The sequence below is a fragment of the Rhineura floridana genome, chromosome 11 (assembly GCF_030035675.1).
Source record: "Rhineura floridana isolate rRhiFlo1 chromosome 11, rRhiFlo1.hap2, whole genome shotgun sequence".
NCBI lineage: Eukaryota > Metazoa > Chordata > Lepidosauria > Squamata > Rhineuridae > Rhineura > Rhineura floridana.
The window spans coordinates 36,354,645-36,371,769 of NC_084490.1; the positions used below are offsets into that span (position 1 = coordinate 36,354,645).

At 41.0% G+C, this 17,125-nt stretch overlaps 1 protein-coding gene and 1 pseudogene across 1 annotated transcript; one reads left to right on the forward strand and one right to left on the reverse strand.

Annotated features, from left to right (window-relative positions):
• The first annotated feature begins 3,420 nt into the window (after window positions 1–3,420).
• Window positions 3,421–4,413, forward strand: LOC133367973 (olfactory receptor 2AP1-like). The gene has a single exon (XM_061592060.1). It carries the CDS (start codon window positions 3,421–3,423, stop codon window positions 4,411–4,413), a length of 993 nt encoding a protein of 330 aa, XP_061448044.1.
• Window positions 4,414–7,890: 3,477 nt separating this feature from the next.
• Window positions 7,891–8,834, reverse strand: LOC133367974 (olfactory receptor 5B21-like; annotated as a pseudogene).
• Window positions 8,835–17,125: the final 8,291 nt, after the last annotated feature.

Here is a 17,125-nt window from a genome sequence, read left to right on the forward strand (position 1 = left end):
GGGCTGAAAAAAACCCTGATTAATAGTGTTGCACTGTTAATGCCATAACTTCCACTTCCCCCTTTCAACACAACACTGTTTAAAGGTATCTGTGACAGTTCCACATAATTACAAACCAAAACCAAATAACAAACAAAAAACCCTTTGGAATATTTATGCTTTTTCCATGACACTGGAGCTCATTAATTCTTCCTGCCCCACATGATGGAGGGGGGATGATCCTGTTGGTCCCTCTTCAACCCACCGGTCTCTGTTGCCATTCCTGCACACACACACAGTGTTTGTGGGCTGAATGTCTGCAGTGGAAAGCCTCCTCAATTCATCTAGACTCTTCATGTAACTGAACTTCAAGATCAGGAAGCAGAGAAAGCCAAGTGAAAAATGATGAGGTTCTATATTTATTGATTTGTTTGTTTATTATCAATAACATAGTTTATTCTGCTTTTTAGGAGAATGTCCTCATGAAGTTGTTGTGGGTGCTGTTATTGGGTTGTATCCAACTAATTTCCACTCAGAGGAAACCCACTGAAATTAATTAACCTAAATTAGTCATATCCATTATCTTCAATTAGTCTTCTCTGAATAGAACTACCATTGAATACAACCTAGTAGTAGTAGTATATTGGGTTGTATCATGGAACAACTTCCAATCATGCAATGGAATTCCCATCTTCTCCTTGCCCTGAATTTTTCCCGGTGGAGAAGACTGGAAGGGGGGGAGCTACAGAGGGCACACAGGAGAAGAAGAGGTAGGAGAAGTTCTGGTGTGGATGTGGATGTCATTCCAACAGTGCAATGACTTTGTTCCAATAATAATAATAATGATAATGATAATAGCCAGTTAAAACATATACTTTTAGAACAGCCCCAAACAATACAATTAGCCAGCATATAAAAGCAACAGTTCACCCAGCACAATGTAAACATAAATAGGATTGGTTACTAATTAAATTTATTCTTACATTTATATCCTTTTTTCCATCATGGACCTCAAACAGCCCCACTACATCAGCAGCCCACTTATAATCATTCCATATAAGTGGCAGAGAGCGCAATTTGTAGGGATGGGGCTTGCCCAATCACAGAGGCTATAGTTGAAAAGTCCCTGTCCTGTGTGCCTGGGAACCTGATGACTCACCCATGTGGGCCCTAGAGACAGATTGTAAGGTATGGGCAGGTTGGTAGGAGGAAAGACAGTCCTTCAAATAAATGGATGTGAAACCATATAGAGCTTTAGAGGTCAGCAGCAGCACTTTGACTTGGGTCAGGAAGCAAACAAGCCTCCAGTGCAAGTGGTACAATACAAGTGTAATATAATTCAACCACCTGGTACTAACTGGTATCCAGGAAGCTACATTTTGCACCTTTTGAAGTTTCCAAGCAATCTTTACATGCAGTTCCATGTAGAGCAACTTGCAATAGTCCAATCTGTATGTCACTAGCACATATATAACTGTGGCAAGGTCCATTTTCTCCCAATAGAGTTGCAGTTGGCATACCAGCCTAAGCTGGTAAAAAGCACACATGACCACTGTTAAATTGGTAAAGGTAAAGGTGTCCCCGCACTTGTAGTGTGAGTCGTTTCCGACTCTTAGGGTGACGTCTTGCGATGTTTAAAAGGCAGACCGTATATATGGGGTGGGATTGCCAGTTCCATCCCCGACCTTTCTTTACCCCCCCCCAGCATAGGCCGGGTACTCATTTTACTGACCATGGATGGATGGAAGGCTGAGTGGACCTCGACCCCTTTTACCAGAGATTTGACTTCCTCCTTTCGTTGGAATCGAACTCTGGCCGTGAGCAGAGCTTCAGCTGCGTTACCACCGCTTACCACTCTGTGCCATGGAGGCTTCCCTAATTAATGTTGAGGTAGCAGTGTTCCTAAACTATGAATTTGGTCCTTCAGGGGAAGTGTAATCCCATCTGAGACTGCCAGCAAACCTCCATCACGAGAAATTTATTTCCAAGCATCCAGGATCTCTGTCTTGCATGGATTAAGTCTCAGCTTGTTTACCCCATCCCATCCAAAACTGGAACAATCCAACAGTCTTTCTGGGATGAATAAGTGGAAATGAGAGTTAGAGCTGAATGTCATCTGCACAGTGATGAGAATTTGGCCCAAACTTCTGGATAACTTTCCCTAGCATTTCCATGTGGATGTGCACAGGGACAAGACAGAACCCTGAGGCATCCCATAGGCTAACATCCAAGAGGTGGTAAAATGGTTCTCAGGGCCAACATCTGAGACTGATTCTCCAGGAATGGCTAGAACGTCCATATCAATGTGCCCCCAAGCCTAAATGAGACAACCAGTCCAGAATGATGCCTTGGTTAATGGTACTGAAAGCTGCTGACAGATCCAGGAGCACCAATAGGGTTGCACTACCCCCAATCCATTAACTAGCAAAAACTATCCACAAGGGCAGCCAAAGCTCTTTACATCCGCAAAACAGGTCTGAAGCCATACTGGAAATGGATCCTCATAATCAGCATTATCCAATGTTTTTTGAAATTGGTCACCAACTGCACGGTCCAACACTTTCCCTAAGACTGGATTACTTGAAACTGGATTGTAATACTAATTCCAAACCAATGGATCTAATTGAGGTTTCTTCAACAAAGTCTCACTACTGCATCTTTCAAGGCAGTGGGGACTATTATATCTCTCAAAGCGGCATCCATCCTGAGTCTGAGTCTCCAGGGTTCCCTGTCTGACTCATGGATACGGTCCCACCCCTGATCTAGAGTAATAGCTAATAACCATTGATAGAGACAATCTCTATGAATTTGTCTACAAGCCTTATACGTCAGTGGCCATCATGACATAGTGGCAGGCAATTCCATACATTCATTATATGTTATGTTTGGGGTGGTGGTGTATTTATGTATTTATTTATTATTACATGTGTATCCTACCTTTCCTCCAAGAACCTCAAGGTGGCATCCTCACAAAAGCCAGGCTGAGAAACAGTGATTGGCCCAAGGTCAAAGTGAGCTTCATGGATGAGCAGGGATTGCAGCCCTGGTCTCCCAGGTCTCAGTCCAACACTCTAACCACTACATTAGCCCAATCTTTCCTGTTGCCGATTCTGAATCCACTGACTCTCAATTTCATTCTATAAACATTGAGTATTAAGAAGCATGAATTATTCTACTGGAGAAAAAATATATCTTGTCATTTGCCTGGCTTACACATGGTGTCTGTTGTGGGGTCCTGGTATGTACACTCCACAGGTCTGACCACCATCACTACCACCCATTCTGGATGTGTTATCTACATCCTGGAGTCATGCAAAAATTAGGCCATTGAAATGATGTGAGACTTTCTGATAAACATGTATATTTAGTGTGATTCAGAACAATATTAATTATCATGCAGGGGGAAAATCATTGTCATTGTCGTCGTCATCACCTTCATTAATGGAAGCAAAAGAAAAGGGAAATCAAACCACAGTCACCCATTTTATACTCATGGGTTTTGGAGATGTCCAGCAGTTCCAGATTCCTCTCTTCCTGCTCTTCCTAGCTGTTTACATTGTGACTGTGTCAGGGAATCTCCTCCTCATTGTCCTGGTGGTGACCAACCAGCACATTCACACTCCCATGTACTTCTTCCTGGGGAATTTGTCATGCTTGGAGATCTGCTACAGCTCTACCATTGTGCCCAGGATAATGACCACTTTAATGGCTGATGATAAGGCTGTCACATTCAGCAGTTGTTTAACTCAATATTTCTTCTTTACTATTTTATTAGGGGCTGAGAGCCACTTGCTCTCTGTTATGTCTTATGACAGGTACTTAGCAATATGCAAACCGCTGCATTATACAACACTTATGAGCATCACAGTATGCATCCAGCTAGCAGCCATTGCATGGATTAATGGATTAATAGTTGGCTTCATACTGATAACTTTTATGCTGGAGTTTACCTTCTGCGGGCCCAACAAAATTGATCATTACTTTTGTGATAATGGCCCACTGCTCAAACTCTCCTGCAATGACACCAGTGTGGTGGAAATTGCAACCTTCATCTTGGCATTCATTTTCACCATGCTGCCATTCTTTCTAACTACAGTATCTTACGTATATATTATAAACACCATCCTCAGAATCCCATCCAGCACTGGAAGGAAAAAGGCCTTTTCCACGTGTTCCTCACACCTGATTGTGGTCTCCTCTTATTATCTATCTTTAATTATTGTATACTTGTTGCCAAAGACAGAAGGCATGAGACAAGTAAACAAAATCTTGTCTCTCTTGTATACAGTCCTTCCACCTCTGATCAATCCTGTCATATACAGTCTGAGAAACAAGGAAGTCAAGGTGGCTCTGAGAAAGCTTTTCAGAAAGGTTGAGACTTTCCAGCCAGCTCAGACTTGCCCAGCTCAAGTTTTGAAGCTCAATAAAAAATGAAATGGATTAATGGCATATGCATGTGAATTAAAAATTGCCTCCTTCCCTGAGGAAATCTACTCTGTTTCATCCCTGAAGAAACTCAAAGTAGCTTTTTATAAGGCAATTCTTAGTTAGCACACAGAACGTATTAGCAATTACCGATAGCAATATGGAAAGCTTAACCTCTCTGCTGTAGGAATTATTCTCACAAGGATAGTCAATGGAGGACATCCTTCCCTCCTGGCTGTTTTGGATTGAAGCACCTTTTCTTTTTCCAATGCAAGCAACAACAACAAAAAAAGCAAATGTGAGCTATTCTGTTCACTTTTATGAAACAGGTTCCTTGAGGCTTTTGGAATGTTCAGGAAAACATTGTAAATTGTAAATGTTGGCTATTCAACCCTAGTTCCACAAATGACAAATTTGGATGAGACTGATGTGGGAATAGTTAACTGTCTCAAGTGGAAAGAGGTACTTTCCAAGCCTCAGTGAAACAGCACCAACATAGTTTATTTATTTTCTCCTGTTTCCTTGTTTAGAACTGGTAGGTCCAAATAAGATATAGATGCCAGAAAAGAGGAGCAAACTTAACAGATACATCTTGAGTGGGCTCCTGCTAGAAGAGTGGGATATAAACAAACAAACAAACAAATGTACATGGAATGTCTGCTAGCTTTTCAACACTTCATCAAACTATACATTCTCACCCTCATTCTTTGTTTCTTTCAACTCAAGGAAGTTGTGATCATGTTTCTATTTGTTGTGCAATTGGATTTTGTGTGTGTGTGTGTGTGCTGATCACTTATTGGTACTGCAGTAAAGGGAACAGACTATAATTCTGATTATTCCTCTTCAAATTCCTTCTCAAGATCCATTGTTTCTGTGAAGCCTATGGTTTAACCCAGGATGGGGAACCTCAGGCTCAGGGGCTAAATTCAGCCTTCCAGGCTTCTGTATCAGGACCTCGAGACTCTCTCCAGGCCACATCCCCTCCCCTACCACAACCCTCCCTGGTCCTGCTCTGCACCCTCCTTGAGGGTGTTTGCCTGGCTGTATGTGTCCTTGAACTCTGATAATGCCTCTTGCTTGCCTGGAGGGAGGCTAGATGGGTGTGCATATATAAATTAGTTTGCGGCACAAAGGCAACATTTACTCTACCCACTTTTGCGTCTGACTCTGCCCACTATTGACATGTAATTCTTAGAAAGTCGCCCAGAATGGGCTGCAGCCTTTAAGCTGAAAAAGTTTTTCTACCTCATCTTAAGGCTTAATCTCCAAATGCCATGTGCATTTCCTTGTCTCCCCCTTTAATGTGTTATGTTTCTCTACACTGTCTTTTTGCAGTGTTATTCTGTGAAGTATCATACACAGACCGTATCTTCATCATCCATACATCATCATGAAGTGTGTTTTCAAATTTGTAGCTCTTGATATTATTATTACATTACTGCATTTGTAGCCAACCTTTCCTCCAAGGAGATCAAGGTGGTGTTCATGGAACTCAACCTCCCCAGTTTATTATCACAACAACCCTGTGAGGTAGGTTAGGCTGAGAGATGGTGACTAACCCAAGTTTGCCCAATGAGCTTCATGCCTCAGTCAGGATTTGAACCCTGGTCTCCCAGGTCTTAGTCCAACACTCCAACCACTACACCAGGCAGGCTTTCAATGGTATTAGGGTGAAATTCCCTCAGCTTCATTTGGAATCAGCCTCCACCAGTGTGAGATATTTTCCAAAAAACAACTGAAATTCCAAGGGAAATCCCCAAATTCAGGAAATCTGCTCAGGAACATGAAAGGGCACAAACTCCTCCTCTAACTTTCACAAGCATCTGAAACCCACCCACTCATCAGCCCGAGTTCTTCCTCTTTCTCTTCACACAAAATGGGTGCCTTCTACATCTGTTATTCAAAATGGGAGGAAACAGAAAAACTCCCTTTGCAAAGAGCAAGTGTGTGTGTATGGGGGATGTTGATTCCAGTTGGGACTATAAAGAGGGTAAAGGATTAAAGACCCCTCCTGCTATGGCATGGTCCTGATCCAGCTGAGGCCCCCATCACCACCTTTTCCTTTGTCAGTATGCAAGGAGTCTAGCTTTCATGGTGTATGTGGGGGGGGTCTTCTATGGTCCACACCAATCCAAGGGAGCCCACTGGATAACCCTAGAGATTCCTGGTCCTGCTTTTCCTCTTGCCCATTATCACTGCCTTTCTGAGCATACAACAACAATGAAGAGATGGAGCTGCTTTCAACATTTGCCTTGCAGTCTTTGTCTGGACAGTTGTGCAGATTGTGGACAGAATGCTGTGGAATCAGACTGAGCAGCACAGAAGATTCAGGGGTGGGTGGGAGCAGAAAGATCAAGCTTCAAAGAGAGGTCCTGTGGTGACATCCTAAATTAGAGAGCTATTCTGTTTTATTGCTTTTTGACATTTGTATAAATTGTATTTTTTAAAATGTATACACTGTTTGACAGTTTTGTTATATCCCACTACACAAATCCTTTGCCGAGAGTCCCTCCAGAGACCCTTAATAAAGAACTTTTGCATATAAAATCATAGTAAAATCTTATTGTTACATATTATTTTTGTTATTGCAGGAAACAGTGTAGAACACAATAAATTTATATTCATAGGAATTGATAAAACGTTACTATAAATTAGCTTCAACTGTGAATCCCAGTATGTCTAGGTTATACATGAAGTTTATTTATTTTGTAAATAGAATTGAAATTAGCTGGTTTGTATGCTTCTTTGCTGGTCTCTCTCTCTTTCTCTCTCCCTCTGTCTCTTTCTTTTAATTCAAATTTTAGAAATAACTTTTGTAATTCTGATTAAAAAAACAATCCCAAATTTATATTCTGGAGAACAGGATTTGCCAGCCCAAGCAATGTTTATTTTCTGTCAAGTAAATAAATAAACAAACAAATTATTTATTTTATTGTTGGGGTGTGGATTGGGATTTAGTAAGAGGAACAAAAGTTTGGGGCAAAATAACCCACAAAATTATCCATGTGTCCTCACATTTGTACATACTGAAAGCTAATGTGCTAATATGAATGAAATTGTGTTTCTTAGGGTGGACATTTAAAAGTAGAGGCTGCAACCCTGTAGACACTTTCCTGAGAGCACATGGAACATAATCGGACTAGAATAGACATGTATAGGCTTCTGCTCTAAATGATTAAAAATGTATGGCCTTAAAAAAAGTTACATGGAAACAGATTAAACTCACTTCCAAGCAAAAATACATTGAAATGTTTTCATCTTCCACCATCCCTTCCCCTCCTAATTTCTTGGATGAAGACATAATGATGATATGGGGGAGGGCTTATACTGCTAAAAGAGAACAACCCTAAAACCACTTATCTGGGAGTAAATCTCATTGAATTCAGTAGGACTTACTTCTCTGTAAACATGTGTAGGATTACAGCCTAAATAATCACTCATTTCTCCACCATGCCCATACAGGCTTATTTAAGAGACAAGATAGAATCAATATTTGGATCTCTGCTGCATGCATTTCCCTTCCAAAATCTTCCCAGCATTTTTTCTAAGGGCATCCTTGACATCCTCATTTCTCAGGCTGTATATGAGGGGGTTGAGTAAAGGGGGCAGGACTGTATACAACAGAGAAAAGATTTTATTGAAATCTCTTACAGTTTCAGTTTTGGGTATCAGATATACTATAACTATGGCCCCATAGAATGTAGAGACAACAATCAGGTGAGAAGAGCAGGTGGAAAAGTGGTGGATGGGATTCTCAGGATGGCAGCAATAATATATATATAGGATACCAAGGTTGAAACAAAAGGAGGGAAAGTGATGACAAATGCCACTGCAAAAGTGACAAGTTTCACAAGAAATGTGTCACTACAGGAAAGTTTTACCAATGGGAGAGCTTCACAAAAAAAATGATCAATTTCATTGTGTCCACAGTATCTTAATTGTAACATCAAGCCCAAATATATAGAGATGACTCCAATGCTATTGATCCAAGAGCCTCCTGCTAACTGGACACAGACTTTGCCATTCATCAGAGTTGTATAATGCAGAGGCTTGCATATTGCTAAGAAACGATCATAAGACATGACAGAAAGGAGATAACATTCTGTACAAACCAGGAAAGAGCCAAAATAAAACTGTGTCATGCATCCCTTAACAGAAATAGTTCTGTCCCCTGTCATGAGAGCAGAGAGCATTTTGGGCAGGATAGTTGAACTGTACATCATCTCCAAGCAGGACAAATTCCCCAGGAAGAAGTACATGGGTGTGTGTAGGTTCTGATCAGTCAATATCAGAAGAATGGTGAGGAAATTGGCAGCTATGGTCAAAATGTAGATAACTAAAAACACCAGAAACAGAAAGATCTGCATATGATGGATTTCCCCAAATCCCAGGAGGATGAATTCTGTGATTTCAGTTTGGTTCCCCTGCATTGTGTTCACTATGCCACATATGCATAGAACTATATGTACATAGTACTTACTCATTTGTATCCTACATGAACATGAGATACATAGTGCTGTTAGAGGGGCATGACTTTCAGGAACATTCATTTCAAAAGAAAAAGAAAAAGCACATGTGATGTGTGCAGTTGCTGAATAGTTACAATAAGGAAAGCAGAAAAGATGTCGGCAGTCCAGATCAAAATGTAGATTTCTAGAAATGTAACCAACCAGGAGAACTACAGGTGATAGAAGGAATCCCAGAAGGAAAACTCTGTGACTGCAGTCTGGTTACTCTACATGGTCTTTCTCATGATACGTACATTGTGAATTATCTCAGACCCTGAAAGACAGAAAAATATAAGATATTATTAAAGTTGCTATGCAGGTCTACTTTCACAAATTGTAGGTTATAAATTCAAGAGGACTGACGCTAGTCCAGCATAATATAAAAATAACATAAAATTATCAAAATTAGGCAAAATTTGGGTAGTTCTACAACTCAGATCAAATCAATAACTAAAGGCACTCTTAAAGAGGGAGGTCTTCAAAGAGCATATATTGTGCTTTCAAGCAACTTTGCCTCAGTACACTCAGACTTTCCCTTGGTCTTTCAACTTCTTTTTCTGAAAATTGGACAAACACTAAAGCACCTTGCTAATTTTATTTATTTATTTGTGTATTACATTTCTACCTTGCCCTTCTTCCCAAAAGAGGTAAACAAAGTAGTTATGCAACCAACTAACCACATATACAACCAGCTTATACAACAATTCAGATTTATCAGACTTGCATATTTGCTCTGCTTATGATTTTTTAAAAAAATTCTGAAGAGATAATGGACGGCTCCAGTGCCCATCTGCACCAGCCTTGTGTCTCCCTCTGCATCCTCCCCCTATTAATTGTTGTATTACACCTGACATTACTTATGTGTGCTGTTCTCTCTAACTCTCTAATGTAAAGGTTATAGAGAGAAAGCAGAAGGTCTATGTGCACTTAGGTGGCAATTACTCCTGTGGTGCCCCCAATCTGCAGAGGAAGAAGGCTGGCGCTGAAAGACAAAGGGAAAGAGTGACTGCATGGAAACTAAGTTGTAAGTAAGGAAGCACGATATGTTAGATGACAGAATATGTACATGGGAGTGTATAATACTCTGCTTTTAAATCAAAAGGGTTGTTTTTCTTGTCTTTCTTTTTGAAAAATACAAAATACAAATATTCTTCCTTGTACATTTGGGAGTTCTCAGATGATCAGAAATGTATAGGTTAAAAAGAGTGCAAATATAATACCTCTATCACAGGTAAATGAAGAACTGGCATTTGCAGTGGTTCTGTGCACCAGCAGATACCTGGATCACATTAAATAGCATGCCTTCTTGACACATTCCTCTAGGCTTACAGTGACTTACTAAACAGATCCATGTCCCACATCCCCCATATATTCTACCTGTCCCTCTTGGCTTGTTTCAGATTACATTACTTTATGAAAGAAGGTTCCCCTTGATTGTTATTTATAATCCAGAAATGGAGATGAATGTCTCAAGAGAATATGGCTAATTGTTGAAGTGGAAATATTCAACATTAGTTATGAATTGCAGTGATCTTTGATGCTAGTATCTAAACCGGGGTGACCGTTGTGGTGCTCTGCAGATGTTTTGGACTACAACTTCCATGATTCCTGACCGTTGGCTATGCTGGCTGGGTCTGATGGGACTTGGGTCCAGTAACATCTGGAGGGCAACACATTGGCTACCCCCTGATTTAAGGAGATCCCTGAACAAGATAGCATTTTGGACCAATTTGCACATTCTTATTTCTAGGTTGTTCAACATGTGAGCTTCTTTTGGACATTCAGATGATCATGGGGGTAGTCAGATAACAGTGGCTGACTCCACTGTTATAAGGTCCAGAATGAACTCCCCAAATGTGTTTAATATAGAATTCCTGTTATATCAGAATTCCAGGGTGGTTGTTTTATTCTGTGGTAGCAATGTTTTTCAGTTATACTATGCTATATTTGCCAATGAAAATTTGCCTAAAATAAAATTTGAATTTTGGATTTCTTTCTCAGTCAGAGGAATTTCAAGGGGGTGCTAAAGGAATTCAAATGATACAAGTGGAATTCCTTGGGGTACTGCTGCATTGTGCCAGAAAAAGAAACTTCTTGTTCCTCCTCTGATAGACACCTGACAAATGTTGAAGTTTTGGACAATATTTATGTACTTGTGTTTTATCCATCATTCCCAAAGAAACCAATAGAACAAGGCTATATATGCATATGTGCCCTAAGACAAGGCTATTGTGGATTATCTATAATACAGGGGATTTTTCATTCTTTGATTCATTTCAGTGAACCAAAGTTTGGAAACCTAAAAGATGCAAGGAATCCTGGGAAACAGCCCCTCTGTGGATATGTGACCTATCTGGTAATGCCAAAAGCCAGAGGGCACAAACATTCTCACTCTCATGTGAACAATCTAAAATTTATGAGTTTCTGTATCAGTAGAAAACAGGCACTTTCAACAAACAATGGGGACATCTGGACAAAGGTTGTGATATCCTTTAACCTTTAGGGGATAAGGGATCAATCACCCAAGACCAGGAATTTACAGCAAATATTTCTCAGGAGTCAGGAGTCTTATCAGGAAACACATCTGGTAAAGCCAGAACCCTTATCGATAAGTCCAATTTTTCCCATTGACCTCACATGTCACATTCACCTGCTCCCTCCCAATTTACATGCAACCCAATAGAGTCCCAAACTATAGTGAAACCTGGCAAATTTGAGAATTGGTAGCACCTCTCTCTTGGGGGCTCAATTGCTGCCTTATTCTACACAACGCACCCTGGGAATCAACATCAGGGCTGCTTAGAAGGAAAGTTGAGATCTCTGAATTCTAGTGAAGGCTGCAGTAAGGATGGAGCTTTGACTCATGGCTAGATGTGAAAGTTCCCATCTGACCTTTGACTCTTGCTGCAATCTTTGTTGTTGTTGTTATGTGCCTTCAAGTCGATTATGACTTAAGGTGACCCTATGAATCAATGACCTCCAATAGCACCTTATAAGTTCAGGTCTGTGGCTTCCTTTATGGAATCAATCCATCTCTTGTTTGGCCTTCCTCCTTTTCTACTCCCTTCTCTTTTTCCCAGCCTTAATGTAGCTCCGCTTACCAGAAAACTTGGGGAGCGGCAAGCACAATTGCGGCCCAGGGTGAAGCCGCAGAAGCCATCGGGAGTAAGGGCAAAGTCGCGCATCGCACCAAGATGACACCCGACGTGCCTCACGGAGGGGGCAGAGGGAATGGGCCTATTTAAGCCCATGCCACACCCTCTGGCTTCCTCTTGGCTCGCGACTCCCACCCCGCCCGCCCTCTTTTATGGTGTGCCCATGGTTGCTTTGGGGCCGAGTAGGAATTTTTATCCTGACCACCCTTGTTGGCAGGCAGGTTTTTTGCCTATTCCACACTTTCGGGGATGGAGGAAAATGGGTTAGGGGGTGTCGTGCTTAATAGGTTTATTTTGGCTAATTTGGCTAATTTGGTTCAAATCAAAATATTAATGGGGACATGTTTGGCACACAGGATCGGTAAAGTGCGGGAGGGGAAATTAGTAATGACAGCTAGGTGGCCCCCTTAGGCACCTTTGGAGGTGAAGGGTGGTTCCAGATGCATGTCTCTCAGGGTTTTACGCCCAAAGACAGGATATGGGCTGCTTTTGGGGCCAACTTACCTCATCCATCCGAGGGTTCTACGGCCCCGGGGCTGGGTGACATGGGAAGGCCTCCCTACTCACCTATAAGGTGTGGCCGGGGCAGGGGTAAGCAAAAGGGGCTGACCCTTGGCTCCAGCAGGGGCTGGTCGCCCGAGAGCTGTAGGGCAAGCTGATTGCCTATTGTTAGTTCCCGCACTTAGGTTTCACCTCTGCAGGTCACTTTAAAGTTTTGTTTGAATTTAATAAAGTGGCCCTTTATTCAACCATAGCTGCTGTTGTCTGCGTATTATTTCACCCATTGACCGCAATTGTCTTTTCTAGTGAATCATGTCTTCTCATTATATTTCCAAGTATGACAACCTCAGTTTCATCATTTTAGCTTCTAGTGATAGTTCTGGTTTAATTTATTCTAACACCCAATTATTTGTCTTTTTCGCAGTCCATGGTATCCACAAAGCTCTCCTCCACCACCACATTTCAAATGAGTTGATTTTTCTCTTATCCATTTTTTTCACTGTCCAACTTTCACATCCATACATAGAGATGGGGAATACCATGGTCTGAATGATCCTGACTTTGGTGTTCAGTGATTCATCTTTGCATTTGAGGATCTTTTCAAGTTCTGTCATAGCTGTCCTCCCCAGTCCTAGCCTTCTTCTGATTTCTTGCCTATTGTCTCCATTTTGGTTAAGGACTGTGCCAAGGTATTGATAATCCTTGACAAGTTCAATGTCCTCGTTGTCACCTTTAAAGTTACATAACTCTTCTGTTGTCATTACTTTAGTATTTTTGACGTTCAGCTGTAGTCCTGCTTTTGTGCTTTCCTCTTCAGCATTTGTTTCAAACCATTACTGGTTTCTGCTAGTAGTATGGTATAGTAGTATGGTATCGTCTGCATATCTTAAATTATTGTTATTTCTCCCTCCAGTTTTCACACCTCCTTCATCTTGGTCCAATCCTACTTTCTGTATGGTATGTTCTGCATACATATAGATTAAATAAATAGGGAGATAAGGTACACCCCTGTCTCACACCCTTTCCAATGGGGAACCAATTGGTTTCTCCATATTCTGTCCTTACAGTACCCTCTTGTCCAGAATATAAGTTGTGCATCAGAACAATCAGATGCTGTGGCACCCCCATTTCTTTTAAATGCTTTTAAAGCATTCCATAGTTTTTCATGATCCACACAATCAAAGGCTTTGCTGTAATCTATAAAACACAGGGTGATTTCCTTCTGAAATTCCTCGGTCCATTCCATCATCCAATGTATATTGGCAATATGATCTCTGGTAACTCTTTCCTTCCTAAATCCAGCTTGGATGTCTGGCATTTCTTGCTCCATATATGGTAAGAGCCTTTGTTGTAGAATCTTGAGCATTACTTTGCTTGCATGGGATATTAAGGCAATAGTTCGATAATTACTGCATTCCCTGGGATCCCCTTTCTTTGGAACTGGGACATATATTGAACACTTCCAGTCTGTGGGCCATTGTTTAGTTTTCCACATTCGTTGACAAATCTTTGCAAGGTTTGGACAGATTTAGTCTCAGTAGCTAGTACCAACTCTATTGGTATGCCATCTGTTCCTGGTGATTTGTTTCTTCCAAGTACTTTAAGAGCAGCTTTCACCTGGCATTCTAAAATTTCTGGTTCTTCAGGAAAGATGTATGTATGTCTGAACCCCCTTATGTGTAATACCCATGAGAGGCCCAAACTGCACCCCAAAAGTGTTGCAGGACCCTTTGCTGGAATTAAAACCCACACGTTGCTCTTATGTGTGTATGAATCCACCCACAATCCAAAGAAAGGACACAAAAAGGTAAAATAAAGGTTAGTTTATTGAAAGAGGAAACAGGAAAAATATAGCATTTCAACTACAGTAAAAATGTGAGCAGGTTATTCTTCCTTTTTTTACTTTATTGATACAGTCAAGACCAACTCAAAACATACATTAACTGAGAGCAAGAGGGGTGCATCATATATAAAACAGATTTTCCTGCACTTAAACATACAAATAAATAATCTGCTATTATTTGGTAACCTTATGAAATCTATATAGGCTTTGAAAAGCTTTGGGAACCTTGTTTTTATGGACTGCTGCATTGGTGCATGTAATAAAGCTCCACCACTCTGCAACAAATGTATTTGTGCATTTTTGTCCTTTTGCAGTCTTCAGTTTCTGCACAAATTTCTCTGTTAATGCTAGTTGACAAACTTTACTATACCGCAACAAAACTGAAATACCTTTCAAATCTTTCCAAAATCGCACAATTAATGCCCAGGCTGCAACCAATAAAAAGGTAATCACTGTTTATCCCACTGTTTTCGTTCAAAAATAAATGTAACAAGACTAATGCTGGGGTTTTATGTACAACCTGCTTTGTAATTTTTTCTATTTCTATAAACACCAGATCCTAAAATTCAGCCACTTAACGCATGCCCACCACGTATGGGGGAAAGAAACCTTCTCTAAGTATCCCCTGCAGCATATAGGGAGAATTTATTAATATGTAACAGGTTGATAGGAGTTAGATACCATTTTTGCACTACTTTTAACATTAATTTCTTTGTGGCCCCTGATACATAGATGCCCATATTACTTCTTATGTCTCTATATTCGATTCTATTTTTCACATTCTCAAACTGTCTGGGGAGTCCATATCCCTACTCAAAAGAAGTGCGTACATGTGGGATAATAACCACCTACCTATGTCATCAGGAGACCGCAACAGAACCTCAAATGATGTAAGTTCTCTCAGACCTTGTCTCTTGATATCAGGTCACCTTATAAAATTCACAGCCTGATACCAAGAGAGCCAAGAGATCTGTTTATCTCCAAGTTGTGTTTGCCAATATTCTCTGGGCAAGGGATTTGCATCCGCATAAAATTCTTTAATCCTGAATAGCTGTCCCTGTTTATGTGCCTCAATATGAAATTGCTTGTTCCCCATTGCAAAATCTGGATGTCCCCCCAAAGAAGTTAAAAGGAGATATCCCCAGCATAAGCCTTTTTAAACATGTTTCCATACTTGCATCATGGCTCCAGAAGCAGACTTTTGCTTAATAAAGTCGTGTAATTTTTTAAAAAAATAAATGGAAAGACTGCTGGATAATTTTTTTGAAGAGAGTATTCAATTTGGACCCAGTGTGAGCTATGCGAAACCATAAATGTAAGTAAGTAATGCAGTTTTTGAGAAGAGGGATAATGTCTAGGCAGTCAGTCAACATTCCAACTTTTTTAGAGGAAGCTCCTTATATGGTATAGTTAATACCACAAAATTCAAATAGTTGTTGACATTGGTCATACTTGCCATCTCTAGGAGAAGACATACAGGGGCAGCTAGTGCTGCTTCTAGCAGGCAGCATAATTGATAATGGGCCATTGGAACATGCCTCCTCTATGACAAGGAAGTGTATAAAAAGCCAGGTTTTATAGCCCTCATTACCCTTCAGCTCTTCTGGAGTGGGGGGCTGAAGAACCATCCATATATTCTACCCATGACTTCTGATGGGTGATGTATCATGACATGTATTTCCATGTACTTTGTAGCTCTGTAATATGATTTAGAGTTTCAGTCCTTCATCTATTGTAACTTGTTTTAACTAAGATGTCCCTTCCAAGTCTTATACTTTGATGTTAAATGGATATCCAGCAAATTCTTTCATGCTGATATGTATTCCTATTTTCCTTTTTCTGCAATGTTGGCTAACACCACCTAGAATGCATTTTGTTAGTTGTAGCATGCAAGAAATGAATAAATAGCATATGTTATAAACACTATTCTGCTGTCTGAAGTCTGACTCCCAAATAGAACATTTCTGGTACCTCCCTAGACTCAAGAATTCTTGAATGGGGTCTCCTCTATCCTCTGCCTGCACTGGACAACTGCTGTTGATAACCTGTGAGCTTAGGTAAACCAACATTTGACACACAAGGACTCTATGTAGATATGGAGGAAGGGAGAAAGCAAGTAAGCTGCGCTCGACGTCGAAGGCCCTTCTCCGTGTCCCAACACATAGGGAGGCACGGAGAACGATAACTAGAGCTAGGGCCTTCTCAGTGGTGGCCCCCGTACTATGGAACGCCCTCCTTGACGAGATACGCCTGGCGCCTTCTCTGCTATCTTTTCGGCGCCAGGTAAAGACCTACCTCTTTGCCCAGGCATTTTAAGATTTAAGATTTATGTGAAATAGGAATATTCATTTAATGAGAGATTGATGCTCTAATATATGGAGATAAATTAAAACACATTCAATGAGATTTTGCAAATTTAACTTTCAGGCCTGTCATGTTCTCAAATGATTTCAGTTCCTGGCACTGGTTTTTCTGGATCTTTTAATGTCAAAATCAGGGCCAGTTCTAAAGGGTGGCCAGGTGGGGCACTGGCCAAGGGCCCCTGGGGCTACAGGGGCCCCTGTGGGGTCCCTGCGCTCCCCTTTCACAATCCATGGCAGGATTACTGCCATGGATAGCAGGGCAGGAGCTTCAGAGCCACCTGCCATTCCCCCGCTTCACCTACCTTTCTCTCTGCTGTTTTTTGCAGCTGTGAGCACTGCACACACAGGTTT